At 42.3% G+C, this 17,599-nt stretch overlaps 1 protein-coding gene across 11 annotated transcripts in view; it reads left to right on the top strand.

The window, feature by feature from the left end:
- Positions 1-17,599, top strand: part of AFDN (afadin, adherens junction formation factor) — a 508,028-nt gene that overhangs the window by 394,405 nt on the left and 96,024 nt on the right. For all 11 annotated transcript variants that reach the window (XM_040429419.1, XM_040429420.1, XM_040429421.1 and 8 more), the window contains 2 exons: positions 11,289-11,380; positions 12,498-12,686. In XM_040429419.1, the coding sequence (XP_040285353.1) occupies positions 11,289-11,380; positions 12,498-12,686 (281 nt within the window). The remainder of the gene's footprint in view (positions 1-11,288; positions 11,381-12,497; positions 12,687-17,599) is intronic.

The following is a 17,599-nucleotide window of genomic DNA, read 5'->3' as shown; positions in this document are numbered from 1 at the left end:
CATAAACGCCATTGACCATTCCGTTAAAGGATACCAAGAATAGGATTATTCTAAAAACTGTGCACCGATCTTATACCTTTCCTTGAGATTCCTTATTTCTGCTAGCGAATCAAAACATGCTAGTGGAAGACGATATTGCTTGATATAAACAGGAGGTGCAGTTGGATCAGTCTGAATTCTATCAGTGTGTATATCTGTTAGACCAGAATCATAGGAAATCTTTAGCAAAGATATCCTTTAACTTCAAGAGAACTTATTTTAATTGTTGGCGCTTTAGATCATTAGAGCATCCATTGGCTAAGGATATTTGCTGCTGTACCATCTCCAGGTACCCTGGAAAAACTTCAGGTTGACTTATTTCTTAGGCTTCTTCAAGCCTGTCAGTAAGGTCATGACTTGACTTCCCAGACTTATCGGCAAACTCACGATATTCCTTGGCTTCCTGCTCATTAAGTGTATGATCAAAGATAAGGGAGGATTCCTCCACCGTGCAGGTACCTTCTTCAGGATGAAAAGGATAAATTGAACTGATGGTGAACAATCCTTCAGGAGAAGAATAGAATGTTTGTTCAACCAATTGCTCCTCGGTTAGATATGATTCAGGTATTCGGCAAATATTTGCATTTTGAAACCCAAAGGTATAATCCGAATCTAAAGCCAGACCAATTATAGTGTCTTTAGACAAATGGACCTCATTTGGCATACTATTATTAACAATGATTTGGGTTTTGAAGGGTTGTAATTTAACCATGGGTGTAGGATTTACTGAAATCCCTAATCATTGCATTCTGTTTGAGAGGCATATTAAGGCATCAGTATTCTTTAACTTCTGGCCTTTTGATACCTGAATCCGTAACAGGAAATTATTAGTACCTAGAGGGATAATAACATCTTGTGGTACTAATACACTTACTGCATATGGCAGTATCTGAGATGATTTGAGGGCTTCATATTCATTCAAAAAATCATCTGGATTTCCTTTTAATCTAGTCCACAATGTGGAATTCACCATATCCATGTGTATAGCAAAACAATGTAATATATCGTTGCCTATGTAAATGGAATATCGTGGCTCATTAAGTACCAGAAATAAATGAGTAGCTGATTTACCCTCAATAGAAATGGATAACTTTAGGATTGGCCATTTTGTTTTAGTAGGTTCCTACTAATATAACTGTTCTCTTGGCGTAAATTCAGTTTAGCCCTTTTAGTCCTCCCTAGGTCATTAACCTGTAATGGGAAGAACACCTCCTCGTTCACCTTTTCAATCCCTACTAGGAATTGTTCATGACCACTGAGCCCAGTAGAGTCAGTAGTTTCTGGATGGAGGTAAATTGTGAGAACATCACCTTCCAAGCAAACATCTCTAACTCTTTCAGGAGATAAACATATGGTGTTATCCTCCTGTCCACCTACCGTGGAGGATGAGGTGGCTTGTAAGGAGGAGACATCTGGAACCTGACTATTCCAATCACATGGCAGTTACGCAGACTGTGATAGGATTGGGAATGCTCATAATTAATGGGCATTCTCACTTGGGACCAGATAACCTTATTATAAAAATAAACAATGGGATTTAATCTTTTAAGGAAATCAATGCCAATAATTAAGCGATCAGAGGGCATATCAGCTATCAATGTGGGATGGCTAATTACTTTTATTTGCCACCTTGAAATCCAGCCAAGCTTTACCTAAGACCTTTAGGGCGGTACCTGAAACACTTACCAGGTTAGCAGTAAAACTTTTTAAATAATACTTCTCAGAAGATAAATCCTGTAGTTGAAATAGTTTTGGCATAATAAGGTCGCTTGGCTACCTGTATCTATCAAAGCCAATATTTGCGGGAAATTCTCACAGTTTCACTTAAATAAATTGTTATTCTATTTTATGTAAGGAACACAAATATTTTGAATGGCTTTTCTATTGATTATTGAGAAGGGTATGAATAATTTTGGACTGGACACTTTTTGCTAAAATGTAAATAAAAGCTGAGAATTTTTTTTTTTCCACAATAATGCCTCTTGTACATCGTCTTATCTTTTAGGAGACACCTATGTCATTTCCCGTAAAAAATTTGCCAGGGGTATGAATAATTATTGACAGCACTGTACCTCGCCCCTTTGTTCAACACTGAGCGGGTGAACACTTGCCAGACAGTGTACCCTGGACAGGGCATCCGCGTTTCCCTGTAAGCGGCCTGCCCTGTGTTCCACTGAGAACTTGAAGTTCTGTAATGACCAGAACCATCTGGTGACCCGAGCATTCCTCTCTTTGGCTTGGCTCATCCACTTGAGAGGGGAGTGGTCGGTCACCAGACGGAACTTTCTCCCCAACAGATAATAGCTGAGAGACTCGAGTGCCCATATGATGGCCAGGCACACTCTCTCCACTATACTGTACCTAGTCTCGGCTGGGGTAAGCTTTCGGCTCAGGAAACTAGGATGTTCCTGCCCATTGTTGTCCTGAGAGAGTACAGCTCCGAGGCCTACTTCAGAGGCATCGGTCTGTACCACAAATTCCCTCTTGAAGGTGTGTGTGACCAATACCGGGGACCCACACAGGGCAGACTTTAAAGCGGAGAAAGCCTTTTCCGCCTGTTCATTCCACTGAATAGTCACTGACTTGCGTCCCTTCAAAAGACCTGTGAATGGTGCGACGACTGTAGCAAAATTGGGGACAAACCTCATATAGTACCCCACCATACCCAGGAACGACTTTACTTGCCGAGTAGGGACAGGTCAGGGCCAATTCCTAATTGCCTCAATTTTGTTCACCTGAGGTTTCATTCATTCTGCGCCCAATTATTTACCCCAGGTGCTTGGTCTCTTCTAACCCTATCGCGCACTTTTTTGGGTTAGCGGTTAAGCCAGCCTTCCTAAGGGAGTCCACTACAGCCTGTACTTTAGCTAGGTGACTTTCCCAGTCGGTGCTATGGAAAACTATATGGTCCAGGTACGCCGAAGCGTCACCGACTATGTGCGCTTAGTACAATGTCCATTAGCCTTTGAAACATGGCGGGAGCCCCTCTAGTGTGATGAATGCCGTTTTCCTTGGCAGCCTTCGTCAAGGGTACCTGCCAGTACCCTTTGGTGAGGTCCAACACAGAACAATACGGTGCTTGGCCTAACTTCTCAATAAGCTAATCTACTTTGGGTATGGGATATGCGTCAAACTTGGACACCTTATTCAGTTTGCGGAAGTCGTTACAGAACCGGAGAGTCCCATCTGGCTTGGGTATTAAGACTATCGGATTGGCCCATTCACTTTTTGACTCCTCGATGACACCTAGCTGCAGCATTAGCTGCACTTCCTCCGCAATGGCTTGTCGCCGAGCCTTGGGTACCCGGTAAGGTTTTAACCAGACTTTTGCCTGAGGCTCAGTGATGTCATGCCGGATTATGGTTCAGACTAATGAACTCCCTGGCTTCCTGACCCTGTTTAGAGGAGAGACTGTCAGCAATTTTCACTGTGGCAGCCGCTTCCCTTGCTACAGACTGAGGGGCCGAAACCGCTTTCCTTAAGAACCCTGGTCGTGGACTGTCTTTTGTACAGGTTTCCCTATCTCTCCATGGTTTGAGCAGATTCACATGGTACACCTGCTCCGGCTTTCACCTCCCTGGCTGGTGTACCTTGTAATCTACCTCTCCAATTTTTCCTAGTTCCTCGTAGGGCCCCTGCCACCTAGCTAGGAACTTACGGTCTACAGTCGGTACCAGAACCAACACCCGATCACCCGGGTTAAAGTTCCGGACCCGAGCCTGCCGATTATAGACCCTACTCTAGGCTCGCTGTGCTGCCTCCATATGATCCCTAACCAGAGGTAACACGGTTTCCATCCGTCCTTGCATCTGGGTGACGTTTTCAACAACACTTTTGTGCGGTGTGGGTTGTTGTTCCTACGCCTCTTTGGCCACATCCAACAGACTGCGAGGGTGTCTGCCATATAGCAGTTCGAAGGGCAAGAACCCAGTAGAGGCCTGGGGCACTTCTCGCACTGCGAACATCAGATAGGGCAGAAGAAGGTCCAAATCCCTTCCATCCTTAGACACACCGCTCTTTTTAACATATTTGTTAATGTTTGATTAAAACTCTCTACCAGGCCATCCGTTTGCGGATGATACACGGACGTCTAACTGTTTTATGTGGAGCAACTTGCAGAGTTCCCTCATGACCTTGGAAATAAACGGGGTCCCTTGGTCGGTCAGAACCTCCTTAGGCAGACCCACTCGAGAAAACATCTCCATTAACTCCTTAGCTATGAGTTTGACTGATGTATGACGCAGTGGCACCGCCTCCGGGTACCGAGTGGCGTAGTCGAGGATGACCAAAATGTGTTGGTGCCCTCTAGCGGACTTCAGTACTGGGCCTATGAGATCCATAGCGATCTGCTCGAATGGAACCCATGCATCAACTGTTTCTTTCTCTGCAGTTTTGCTTGTGCATAACCTTCAGCATGACAGGAAGATATGCATTAAATAATTCAATGTATGGCTTGGTGAATGGTGTCTGTACCAATGGTTTGGCTTTGTGTCTTATGTTAGCTCTCGTTGGAATGGAAAAGAACTGTACAAGAAAGATGGTTTGCATCTTTCTCTCAAGGGAACGAATGTCCTCAGTGAACAATTCAAAGTATTTGCTAAGGAGCATTTAAACTAGGAAAGGGTGGCAAAAGAGTGATAATCCAGCAGTCCAACTGCCCCCCGGAACAATGACAGAAGATGCCAGTAGCACATAGGTTAAGAAATGACAAGCTCAGATTCTTGTCTAAAATTGCTCGCAGTTTAGGGAAGATCAATGAACTTTCTATAATCTATAATGGCATCTGAGAATATAGATTTAGTGGCTGTTACTGAGACATGGTTCAATGGGAGTAATGACTGGGATATAACAATACCAGGGTTCTCGCTATATAGGAAAGACAGAGAAGGCAAGAAAGGGGGAGGGGTGGCCCTGTATGTGAAAGATAGCATAAAATCTAAATTAATACAAGTTAGCGAGACCAATTTAGAGTCAGTTTGGGTTACCTTGCAGCTTGATAATCATAAGGTAACTCGTGTAGGTGTGATATATAGAGCACCTAGCCAAGTCAACGAATTAGATGATCTACTAGTTGAGGAAATAGCTAAAATGACATTGAAAGGGGAAGTTATCATTATGGAAGACTTTAATCTTCCTGATGTAAACTGGAAAACCAAAATAGCTAGTTCTGCCAGGAGTACAGATATTCTAAATTCCCTACTGGGATTATCTCTACAGCAAGTAGTTGAGGAGCCAACCCAGAAGGAGGCCATTTTAGATTTAGTATTCACAAATGGGAATTTGGTATCTGATATTACTGTAGGGGAAAGCTTGGGATGTAGTGATCACCAGTCAGTGTGGTTTACTATAAGTACAGTGACTGAGTCACAGCACACAAAAACCAAAGTTTTAGATTTTTTAAAAACTGACTTTTCTAAAATTAGATTAGTGGTATAAGAGTCCCTATCAGATTGAAACAGTTTCATTGGAGTCCAGGAGAAATGGGACTACTCAAAAGTGGCACTATTGAAGGCAACAGAAAATTGCATTAGGCTTGTCCGTAAAAGCAAAAAAAGGAAGAGACCACTGTGGTACTCAGCAGAAGTGGCCAAAATCATTAAAAACAAAAAGATAGCATTTAGTATTTATAAAAATAAAATAAAAACGAGTATGACAGGCAAATTTATAAGATTAGGCAGAGAGAGGCCAAACAAGTTATAAGAGCTTCTAAAGCACAGGCAGAAGAGAAGTTCGCTCTGTCAATGAAAAAAGGCGATAAGACATTCTTCAGATACATAAATGAAAAGAGGAAACTAAAACAAGGAATTACCAAATTAAAAACAAAAGGAAAGTTTATGGAAGAAGATCTATTACTAGCTGACTGCCTCAATGAATACTTCTGTTCAGTTTTTACAAAGGAAAATTTAAGAAAAGGACCTCATTTAGGAAGGAAGACTAATGAATCTTTTGATGCATGTGTCTTTTACAGAGAAAGAGGTTCTAAGTCAGCTGTCTAAAATTAATACAAATAAGTCACAGGGGCCTGATGGGATACACCCAAAGCTATTAAAAGAGCTCAGCGGTGAACTAGCAAAACCATTAACAGATTTATTTAACCAATCACTGGTAACAGGAGTCGTCCCAGAAGATTGGAAATTAGCAAATGTTGTGCCCATTCACAAGAAAGGTAGTAGGGAGGAACCGGGCAACTATAGGCCAGTAAGCCTGACTTCAATAGTGGGGAAATTAATGGAAACCATACTCAAGGAGAGGATTGTGGAACATCTAAAATACCATGGATTGAAAGATGAAAAATAGCATGGGTTTACTTCAGGGAGATCATGTCAAACAAATTTTATAGACTTTTTTTGATTGGGTGACTAAATTAATAGATGGCTGAGGTGCAGTAGACATCTTTTATCTAGACTTTAGTAAAGCTTTTGATACTGTCCCACATAGAAGGCTTATCAATAAATTGCAGTCTTTGTGCGTGGACACCCATATTGTTGAATGGATTAGGCTGTGGCTGAGGGACAGACAACAGAGGGTTGTAGTCAATGGAGTATATTCAGACCATGGTCTTGTTACTAGTGGGGTACCTCAGGGATCTGTTCTTGCACCCATATTGTTTGATATCTTTATCAGCAAAATTGCAGAAGGCCTCGATGGTAAGGTGTGTCTTTTTGCTGACGACACAAAGATTTGTAACAGGGTTGATGTTCCTGGAGGGATACACCAAATGGAAAAGGATTTAGGAAAACTAGAGGAATGGTCAAAAATCTGGCAATTAAAATTTAATGTTGATAAGTGCAAGATATAATGCACCTGGTTTTTATCTGCCGATACATTCTGTGTTTCTATCATGGGCAGGTGGCAGTAGTCCACATAGGCTGTACAGCTGCATTTTTTTATTGTACCCAGTCCCGTGGTTGGAGGGGATATATTCTTCCCCACACTCTTGCACTTTCTCAATATATGTTTTTTATCATATTTATTGTCTGGATGTATGTATAACAATAAAGTTTGCTTGTGGATTATTTTGTATGGTGTTTGGTTCATTTATAGGAGTTTATAGTATTTTTCCATACGTGACATTTTGGGGTTTTGACCTCTATTGGAGTTAATCTAAATAACGTTTTAGCCGCTGGCCAACGTTTCGCTCTATAGTCAGATCTTGTTCACGGCATGATTTTAGTACAGAAAATTGAAATATAAAAATTAGAATTAATTTAAGGTTCAGTAATGACAAAATTATGATACAAAGTGGATGTATAAGGGCTCTTTCACACTTGCGTTCTTTTCTTCCGGCATAGAGTTCCGTCGTCGGGGCTCTATGCCGGAAGAATCCTTATCAGTTTTATCCTAATGCATTCTGAATGGAGAGAAATCCGTTCAGGATGCATCAGGATGTCTTCAGTTCCGGACCGGAACGTTTTTTGGCCGGAGAAAATACCGCAGCATGCTGCGCTTTTTGCTCCTGCCAAAAATCCTGAACACTTGCCGCAAGGCCGGATCCGGAATTAATGCCCATTGAAAGGCATTAATCCGGATCCGGCCTTAAGCTAAACGTCGTTTCGGCGCATTGCCGGATCCGACGTTTAGCTTTTTCTGAATGGTTACCAGGACTGCAAGGACGCTAAAGTCCTGGCAGCCATGGTAAACTGTAGTGGGGAGCGGGGGAGCAGTATACTTACCGTCCGTGCGGCTCCCGGGGCGCTTCAGAGTGACGTCAGGGCGCCCCAAGCGCATGGGTGACGTGATCACATGGATCACGTCATCCATGCGCATAGGGCGCTCTGACGTCATTCTGGAGCGCCCCGGGAGCCGCACGGACTGTAAGTATACTACTCCCCCGCTCCCCACTACTACTATGGCAACCAGGACTTTAATAGCGTCCTGGGTGCCATAGTAACACTGAACGCATTTTGAAGACGGATCCGTCTTCAAATGCTTTCAGTTCACTTGCGTTTTTCCGGATCCGGCGGGCACCTCCGGCAAATGGAGTGCACGGCGGATCCGGACAACGCAAGTGTGAAAGAGCCCTAAGGTGGAATATAACATGATTATTATGCGGAGAATATAACATGATTGGTGCAAGAAACAAAGCATATTTATATTGGCAGCAGACAATTAATGAAATTGTATGAGGTATCCCGGAATGGTGGACTTGGAGCCATCTCTGACCAGGGGAGGGTAGTCCCTGTAAGTTCAATATTGAAATAAGTAGATGATAACTGAACCATCAGACAGTTGTACTAAGAGGACATAGATGGCTAAATGCATTGTAGTCCTAGAGGTGCAATATTATTGCTCTGTGCCCTGTTTTATGGACTATAGGTAAAGCATATGTTGAAGGCATATGTAGTTAGTTGTGAATATTGAAGGGGACAGCCACAGGGTGGCGATAACATATATTTACAAAATCAGGCATGGTGGATAAGTTCAAAGTGATAGATGTGGATAGCGCAGCGCTTCTAGTATGTATGGAAAGCATGTAGAGGGGACAAGCGCAAGGTAAAAACCAGCAAGCATATAGATTTAGGCATTGTGGTATTGGTATAGCGCTTCTAATATGTATTTGAGTTGCCTAGGAGTGCATTGGTGGTCAAAGGTTACATACCTTAGTCATGGTAGCACATGTTTAGAGTGGATGGCCCAAAGTGTGCGAGACTGCATCTCAAAACATAAATCAGATATCCGCTGCCAAAAAATAGTTATCTATATTGAACCTCATTTGCCAAGTGGAGGCCCAAACAGCAAGTTTGTCCAAGTCAGCTTGTACCTTATTAACTTTTTCCATAGACTGGACCGTATTACAAAGTTTGGTATCGGCTGCAAAAATAGAAATAGCACGATTAATCCCATCCTCTGTCATTAAAGGGGTTGTCCGGGTTCAGAGCTGAACCCGGACATACCCATAATTTCACCAAGGCAGTCCCTCTGACTTGAGCGTCGGAGCAGTTCGTGCTCCGATGCTCTCCCTTGCCCTACGCAGGGTAAGGGCTCTTTAATTTACAATAACACACTGCCGGGAGGAGGATTCCGCCCAGCAGTGTGTTCGGTGACGTCATTGGCTATGATGGGCGGGCTTTAGTGCTGCCCTAGCCGTTTTACAGGCTAGGGCAGCACTAAAGCCCACCCATCAGTGCCGGTGACGTCACCGGGCTCACTGATAAGCAGAAGCCTTTGCCTGGCAGCCCTAAGGGGAGCCCGGTACGTCACTGGAACTCCACAAAATGCCTTTGTCCTGCGCGATTCAGCGCAGGGCAAAGGAGAGCATCGGAGCATGAACTGCTCCGATGCTCAAGTCAGGGGGGCTGCCTGGGTGAAAATGGGGATATGTCCGGGTTCAGCCCTGAACCCGGACAACCCCTTTAATTATTATTTTAAAAGCGGACCCAGCACAGAACCTTGGGGTACACCACTTATAACTGGGGACCATTCATAGTAGGAATCATTGACCACAAATCTTTGGATACGATCATGAAGCCAATTTTCACTTCTCACGACCTCATAAAAACAAATCTGGTTAGTTTTACAGATTCTTTTCTTAGTAAAACCATGTTGGCTATCACTTATATTATTGACAGTTACATAATCCTGTATATAGTCCCATGGAAGGCCCTCAAACATTTTTGCCACTATGGATGTAAAGGATAACTGTCGTATGTTTTCTTTTTTTTGGAGTATTGGGTTGTGGTGATTAATATCACCTTGGTGGCCCTATTTCAACTTTTCACTGTGCATTCAATTACCCCTTAATTCCACATTTTTGTTCCCTGTACTGCCTACTTTTACCTGTGCTTAAAATAGGGTTGCTAGGCATGGTCCGATAGACTGAGCACGCACCGTGCAGGGTCACATTACTGACAGCCAGGGACTGTAAGTAAATTATTAAAGCCAGGTCCTCCCCAGCAGCTGATAACAGTGCCTGGGCTGTGTGCACTTCTCCCTGTCCCTGCGCTTGGCAGACGCTTCCTCACTCAGCAGAGCTGGAGAATGCAGAGTTGGAGCAGCGCACAACAGGGAAGGGAGATCTGCCATAACATGTGGTAAGAGGACCCCTTTGTGCTGCAGGAGATTAACCCTTTAGGGGGGAGGGCTCTGGTTACTGACACTTTTGGGGGGCTATTGTTACTGGCTAGTGAGGGCAGGCAGGATTAGCCTCAGGGTGAGGGCAGTGGCGGCCATCTTAACTGAATAGTGAAATTGCAGTTTTATGCAGACTGGTTGCTAAGGGCTGAATCTTATTAAATATGGGGTAAGTCAGTCTAATAGTAACGGATTCTGGAATATCATGTTATTAGTAACTACATATATGAAAATTGAAATTAGGGTCTAAATGTGACAGTTATCCTTTAAGCTTACTGGTCTATAATTCCTGATGAAGATCTAGTACCCTTTTTGAAAATGGGCACCACATTCGTCATTCTCTTGGTACAATGCCCGTCACTATAGAATCTGTACATTTTATGAACAGAGGCAAAGCAATAACTGAACTGAGCTCCTTTAGAACTCTAGGGTGTAATCCATCTGGACCTGGGCCTTGTTCACTTTAAATTTTTTTTAGCATGTTAAGGACCGTATCTAAAGTCAGCTAGGTAAGTGTGTTATTTGAGGTATTTACACCAGTGGCACAATCCTCATGAGATGCCCTCTCCTTTTGTATAGAACATTTTTAGAAACTCTGCCTTCTCTTGATCATTTATGGGCCCTACATGTTCTGACCTTTGTTCTTGCTCTCTTTGGCCACCTGTATTTCATTGTGCATTTTCGCTGATTTTATTACCCCCATAATCTATTTATTTAAACTTTTTAAAGGCTACAGCTGACCCCTTGGATTTCTATTTTTTAAAGGCCCTATTTTTGTCGTTATTGCCATTTTTACACTGTAAGCTATGTGGGGTTTATTTTATTTGCTTGTACTTGTTACCTCTAGGAATGGATTTAACAGTATACTTACCCAAATATACTTATCCAAAGTATATTTAAAGCGCTCCCATTTAGCAGTAACGTTATTTTTGTCCAGGCCACTTTCATTATTTTTATTTTTATTATTATTCTGTTGAACCACAATTAAAAAGCAATGTCTGATTTTTAATAAACTTGTTTTAATCCTTTTCTCAGTTTCAAGTTATTTCAGTTATCATTGTGGGCATTTATTTAACGGAAGGGTACCAACAATTTAATATATATCCATTCACCTATCTTGCTAATATTTTATTATATACCGGTATATTTCTAATTTTTTTTTATTTTATTTTTTTAAGATCAACCTCAAAGTCCAGGAGCTAAAATTGCTTATGACAGTACAGCACCAGTGAAGTTCACTTCAGTCTCTACTGGAAATTTGTGTATGGAGGTTAGTTATTTACATTTTCTATGATCAATTGTGTTTGGTCTTGTTCAATTTGTTTTTCAGTGTATTCTGTAAATAATGGTTCATTTTAGCAGTAGTGGTAACTTAAAGGAGTTCTGCTGAGCAGTATTTTTCCACAGATAGGAACTCTGATTTTCCTTTTTATACGTCAAGCTGGGTGGTGGTTGGCTTTCGTGGTCATGTATACCTCTATCAAAATTGGGCACAATAGAAAGAATAATATTTGCATGCGCAAGCAAAAAACGGCAAACTCCAACATGGAAAACAATCACACTGCAATGAAAGGTTGATAAAATATTTCATCTTTATTAGGCCTCATGCACACGGCCGTTGTTTTGGTCCACATCCGAGCCGCCGTTTTGGCGGCTCAGATGCGGACCTATTCACTAAAATGGGGCCGCAAAAGATGCGGACAGCACTCCATGTGCTGTCCGCATCCTTTGCTCCGTTCCGTGGCCCTGCAAAAAAAATATAGCATATCCTATTCTTGTCCGTGATGCGGGCAAGAATAGGCATGTCTACAATGGGCCGCCCGTTCCGTTACGCAAATCGCGGAAGGCACACGGGCGGCTTCCGTTTTTTGCGGATCCGCGGTTTGCGGACCGCAAAAAACAACACGGTCGTATGCATGAGGCCTTAGAGTATCAATATGATTAAAAGACAAATATAATGGGTTGAGACACCTTCCACAAAATAGGTGCCATACTGCGGTCAAGACTGAATAAATGTAGAAAAAAGTGGACAATGTCTTATTCACAATTAACAATTCTAAATATGAAGTACAAGTAAAAAAAAGTCCACCTCAAAGAAATCATTGAATACATTATAGACCCAGAAGTGGCTCCTATGTAGTCCCCAACACATGTCTTTTGCTGCTTCCTATCATACTATCATATTGGTACTATAGTAAAGATGAAATATTTTATGGACTTTTCGTGGCAGTGTGCCTTTGTTTTCTATTAAAGCTAAGCATGTTTACATTGGATTCAGCACTGTATTGAAAACTTGTATTTTTATTATTTTGTGTTATTTTGTATTTTTATAGGTACGGTCTACTTTTGTCATGGTTCTCCTTTTCTAAATTGTGTCTTAAATTTAGGAACTACAGCTGCCGTCAAGACCAGAGGCCTATCCAATTCCGACACAGACATATACAAGAGAATATTTTACTTTTCCAAACCCCAAATGTCAAGATAGAATAACTCCTGCACCAGGTCAATGGCCAGATTTTGAAGAGAAAGCACATGACCAAGTTGGAAATGACCACTCTAGCAATGCTTCCATTCAGGTAAGCAGTTCACAGGAATTGTCAGACAAGCTAATAAATAACATTATCAGTAGTGTTGTGTAATGTAATATCAGTCTTTCAGAAAACTGTATTTTCTTAACTCAATATTCATAGAAAACACTTTTCTGCTATACTGTACCATTCAAAATAAAATACTAATTATTTTCCTTCTGTGGAAAGGTAAAGGCTCTTAATGTGGACACAGTAATTTCAGTTTGATTGTTGCACATGCAAGGTAATCCCCATTAGAAAAATAGGAGGGGACTAGAATGACAGAATGGCAGCTGCTTTCTTGATAGGCTTAAAGGGATTCGGTCATCAGAAATGAGCCCTATAAGCTAAACATATGGTGATGTCCCTTGTAAAACACTGAATCCTAAAGTGAGTTTATCAAATGCCCCTGTGGCTCTATATTCGTAAAAAAAGCGGTTTATATCACCTGTCAATCACTTCAAAATGTGTCCAAGGGGACGTCTCATGGTGAAAGGTGCCCGACTGCAGCCATCTCGTTTAGGTGCCCAGCGCCGCCTTCTGAGCTGAAATCGCCGGCCTCCCTTTCATTCGATCTGCCTACCTCAGGTGACTAACCTTCCTTGTGCCCAGCCACGCCCGCCTGTGAAGGAGCCCAGCACCGCCTATGTCTCTCCTTTCATCAACGATAGATAGCCGTAATCTCGCGATGCGCGAGCTCGCGCAGTTCTTTCCCTGAGGCTGATGCCAGCACAGGGAAGGAACACTATACCGGCACTACGCATGCGCGAGCTCGCATATCACAAGATTACGGCTATCTATCGTTGATGAAAGGAGGAGATATAGGCGGTGTATAGTACAAGCGAGAAAACGATCACAGGTTCAAGTCCCTAAAAAAAAAATAAAGTTTTATTGATTGAGAAGATTGAATAAATTGTAAACAAAGTGAATTTACAGTTTTCAAAAATTCAGGTTCCGAGTGATTCTGACGCTTGTGTGATTTGATTCAGGCAAATTGCATATACGCATCATCTCGCGAGACGTGAGATTTCCTGTGAACGCACACAGGCGCGCGCGTTCACAGGAACTGCAGGTAACCGAGTGGATCTACAGCCTGCCAGCGGCGATCGTTCGCTGGCAGGCTGTAGATGCGATTTTTTTTTTTTAACCCCTAACAGGTATACAGGGAGTGCAGAATTATTAGGCAAGTTGTATTTTTGAGGATTAATTTTATTATTAAACAACAACCATGTTCTCAATGAACCCAAAAAACTCATTAATATCAAAGCTGAATATTTTTGGAAGTAGTTTTTAGTTTGTTTTTAGTTTTAGCTATTTTAGGGGGATATCTGTGTGTGCAGGTGACTATTACTGTGCATAATTATTAGGTAACTTAACAAAAAACAACTATATACCCATTTCAATTATTTATTTTTACCAATGAAACCAATATAACATCTCAACATTCACAAATATACATTTCTGACATACAAAAACAAATCAGTGACCAATATAGCCACCTTTCTTTGCAAGGACACTCAAAAGCCTGCCATCCATGGATTCTGTCAGTGTTTTGATCTGTTCACCATCAACATTGCGTGCAGCAGCAACCACAGCCTCCCAGACACTGTTCAGAGAGGTGTACTGTTTTCCCTCCTTGTAAATCTCACATTTGATGATGGACCACAGGTTCTCAATGGGGTTCAGATCAGGTGAACAAGGAGGCCATGTCATTAGATTTTCTTCTTTTATACCCTTTCTTGCCAGCCACGCTGTGGAGTACTTGGACCCGTGTGATGGAGCATTGTCCTGCATGAAAATCATGCTTTTCTTGAAGGATGCAGACTTCTTCCTGTACCACTGCTTGAAGAAGGTGTCTTCTAGAAACTGGCAGTAGGACTGGGAGTTGAGCTTGACTCCATCCTCAACCCGAAAAGGCCCCACAAGCTCATCTTTGATGATACCAGCCCAAACCAGTACTCCACCTCCACCTTGCTGGCGTCTGAGTCGGACTGGAGCTCTCTGCCTTTTACCAATCCAGCCACGAGCCCATCCATCTGGCCCATCAAGACTCACTCTCATTTCATCAGTCCATAAAACCTTAGAAAAATCAGTCTTGAGATATTTCTTGGCCCAGTCTTGACGTTTCAGCGGTGGTCGTCTTTCAGCCTTTCTTACCTTGGCCATGTCTCTGAGTATTGCACACCTTGTGCTTTTGGGCACTCCAGTGATGTTGCAGCTCTGAAATATGGCCAAACTGGTGGCAAGTGGCATCTTGGCAGCTGCACGCTTGACTTTTCTCAGTTCATGGGCAGTTATTTTGCGCCTTGGTTTTTCCACACGCTTCTTGCGACCCTGTTGACTATTTTAAATGAAACGCTTGATTGTTGGATGATCACGCTTCAGAAGCTTTGCAATTATAAGAGTGCTGCATCCCTCTGCAAGATATCTCACTATTTTTGACTTTTCTGAGCCTGTCAAGTCCTTCTTTTGACCCATTTTGCCAAAGGAAAGGAAGTTGCCTAATAATTATGCACACCTAATATAGGGTGTTGATGTCATTAGACCACACCCCTTCTCATTACAGAGATGCACATCACCTAATATGTTTAATTGGTAGTAGGCTTTCGAGCCTATACAGCTTGGAGTAAGACAACATGCATAAAGAGGATGATGTGGTCAAAATACTAATTTGCCTAATAATTCTGCACGCAGTGTATTAGACGCTGTTTTGATAACAGCGTCTAATATACCTGCTACCTGGTCCTCTGGTGGTCCCTTTTGCTTGGTTCGACCACCAGAGGACACAGGCAGCTCTGTAATAAGTAGCACCACACTACACTACACCCCCCCCCCCCGTCACTTATTAACCCCTTATTAACCCCTGATCACCCCATATAGACTCCCTGATCACCCCCCTGTCATTGATCACCACCCTGTAAGGCTCCATTCAGACGTCCGTATGTGTTTTGCGGATCCATGGATCGGATCCGCAAAACACATACGGACGTCTGAATGGAGCCTTACAGGGTGGTGATCAATGACAGGCGGGTGATCACCCCATATAGACTCCCTGATCACCCCCCCGTCATTGATTACCCCCCCTGTAAGGCTCCATTCAGACGTCCGTATGTGTTTTACGGATCCATGGATCGGATCTGCAAAACACATACGGACATCTGAAAGGAGCCTTACAGGGGGGTGATCACCCCATATAGACTCCCTGATCACCCCCCCTGTCATTGATCACAGGTCCGTATGTGTTTTACGGATCCATGGATCGGATCCGCAAAACACATACAGAAGTCTGAATGGAGCCTTACAGGGGGGTGATCAATGACAGGGGGGGTTATCACCCCATATAGGCTCCCTGATCACCCCCCTGTCATTGATCACCCCCCTGTAAGGCTCCATTGAGACATTTTTTTGTCACAAGTTAGTGGAAATTGTTTTTTTTTTTTTTTTTTTTTTTTCTTACAAAGTCTCATATTCCACTAACTTGTGACAAAAAATAAAATCTCACATGAACTCACCATACCCCTCACGGAATCCAAATGCGTAAAATTTTTTAGACATTTATATTCCAGACTTCTTCTCATGCTTTAGGGCCCCTAAAATGCCAGGGCAGTATAAATACCCCACATGTGACCCCATTTCGGAAAGAAGACACCCCAAGGTATTCGCTGAGGGGCATATTGAGTCCATGAAAGATTGAACTTTTTGTCCCAAGTTAGTGGAAAGGGAGACTTTGTGAGAAAAAAATTAAATAAATAATTTCCGCTAACTTGTGCCAAAAAAAAAAAACTTCTATGAACTCGCCATGCCCCTCATTGAATATCTTGGGGTGTCTTCTTTCCAAAATGGGGTCACATGTGTGGTATTTATACTGCCCTGGCATTTTAGGGGCCGTAAAACGTGAGAAGAAGTCTGGAATATAAATGTCTAAAAAATTTTACGCATTTGGATTCCGTGAGGGGTATGGTGAGTTCATGTGAGATTTTATTTTTTGTCACAAGTTAGTGGAATATGAGACTTTGTTTTTTTTTTTTTTTTTTTTTTTCTTACAATTTCCACTAACTTGTGACAAAAAAATGTCTCAATGGAGCCAAATGTCTAAAAATGCCCTCCTAAAAGGAATTTGGGCCCCTTTGCGCATCTAGGCTGCAAAAAAGTGTCACACGTGGTATCGCTGTACTCAGGAGAAGTTGGGCAATGTGTTTTGGGGGTGTCATTTTACATATACCCATGCTGGGTGAGATAAATATCTCGGTCAAATGCCAACTTTGTATAAAAAAATGGGAAAAGTTGTCTTTTGCCGAGATATTTCTCTCAACCAGCATGGGTATATGTAAAAAGACGCCCCAAAACACATTGCCCTACTTCTTCTGAGTACGGCGATACCACATGTGTGACACTTTTTTGCAGCCTAGGTGGGCAAAGGGGCCCACATTCCAAAGAGCACCTTTCGGATTTCACAGGGCATTTTTTACACATTTTGATTTCAAACTACTTCTCACGCATTAGGGCCCCTAAAGTGCCAGGGCAGTATAACTACCCCACAAGTGACCCCATTTTGGAAAGAAGACACCCCAAGGTATTCCGTGAGGGGCATGGCGAGTTCCTAGAATTTATTTTTTTGTCACAAGTTAGCGGAAAATGATTATTATTATTTTTTTTCTTACAAAGTCTCATATTCCACTAACTTGTGACAAAAAATAAAAAGTTCTATGAACTCACTATGCCCATCAGCGAATACCTTAGGGTGTCTACTTTCCGAAATGGGGTTATTTGTGGGGTTTTTCTACTGTCTGGGCATTGTAGAACCTCAGGAAATATGACAGGTGCTCAGAAAGTCAGAGCTGCTTCAAAAAGCGGAAAGTCACAGTTTTGTACCATAGTTTGTAAACGCTATAACTTTTACCCAAACCATTTTTTTTTTTACC

The sequence above is a fragment of the Bufo bufo genome, chromosome 4, assembly GCF_905171765.1.
Source record: "Bufo bufo chromosome 4, aBufBuf1.1, whole genome shotgun sequence".
NCBI classification, from domain to species: Eukaryota; Metazoa; Chordata; class Amphibia; order Anura; family Bufonidae; genus Bufo; species Bufo bufo.
This window is presented reverse-complemented; position numbering and strand designations above follow the sequence as displayed.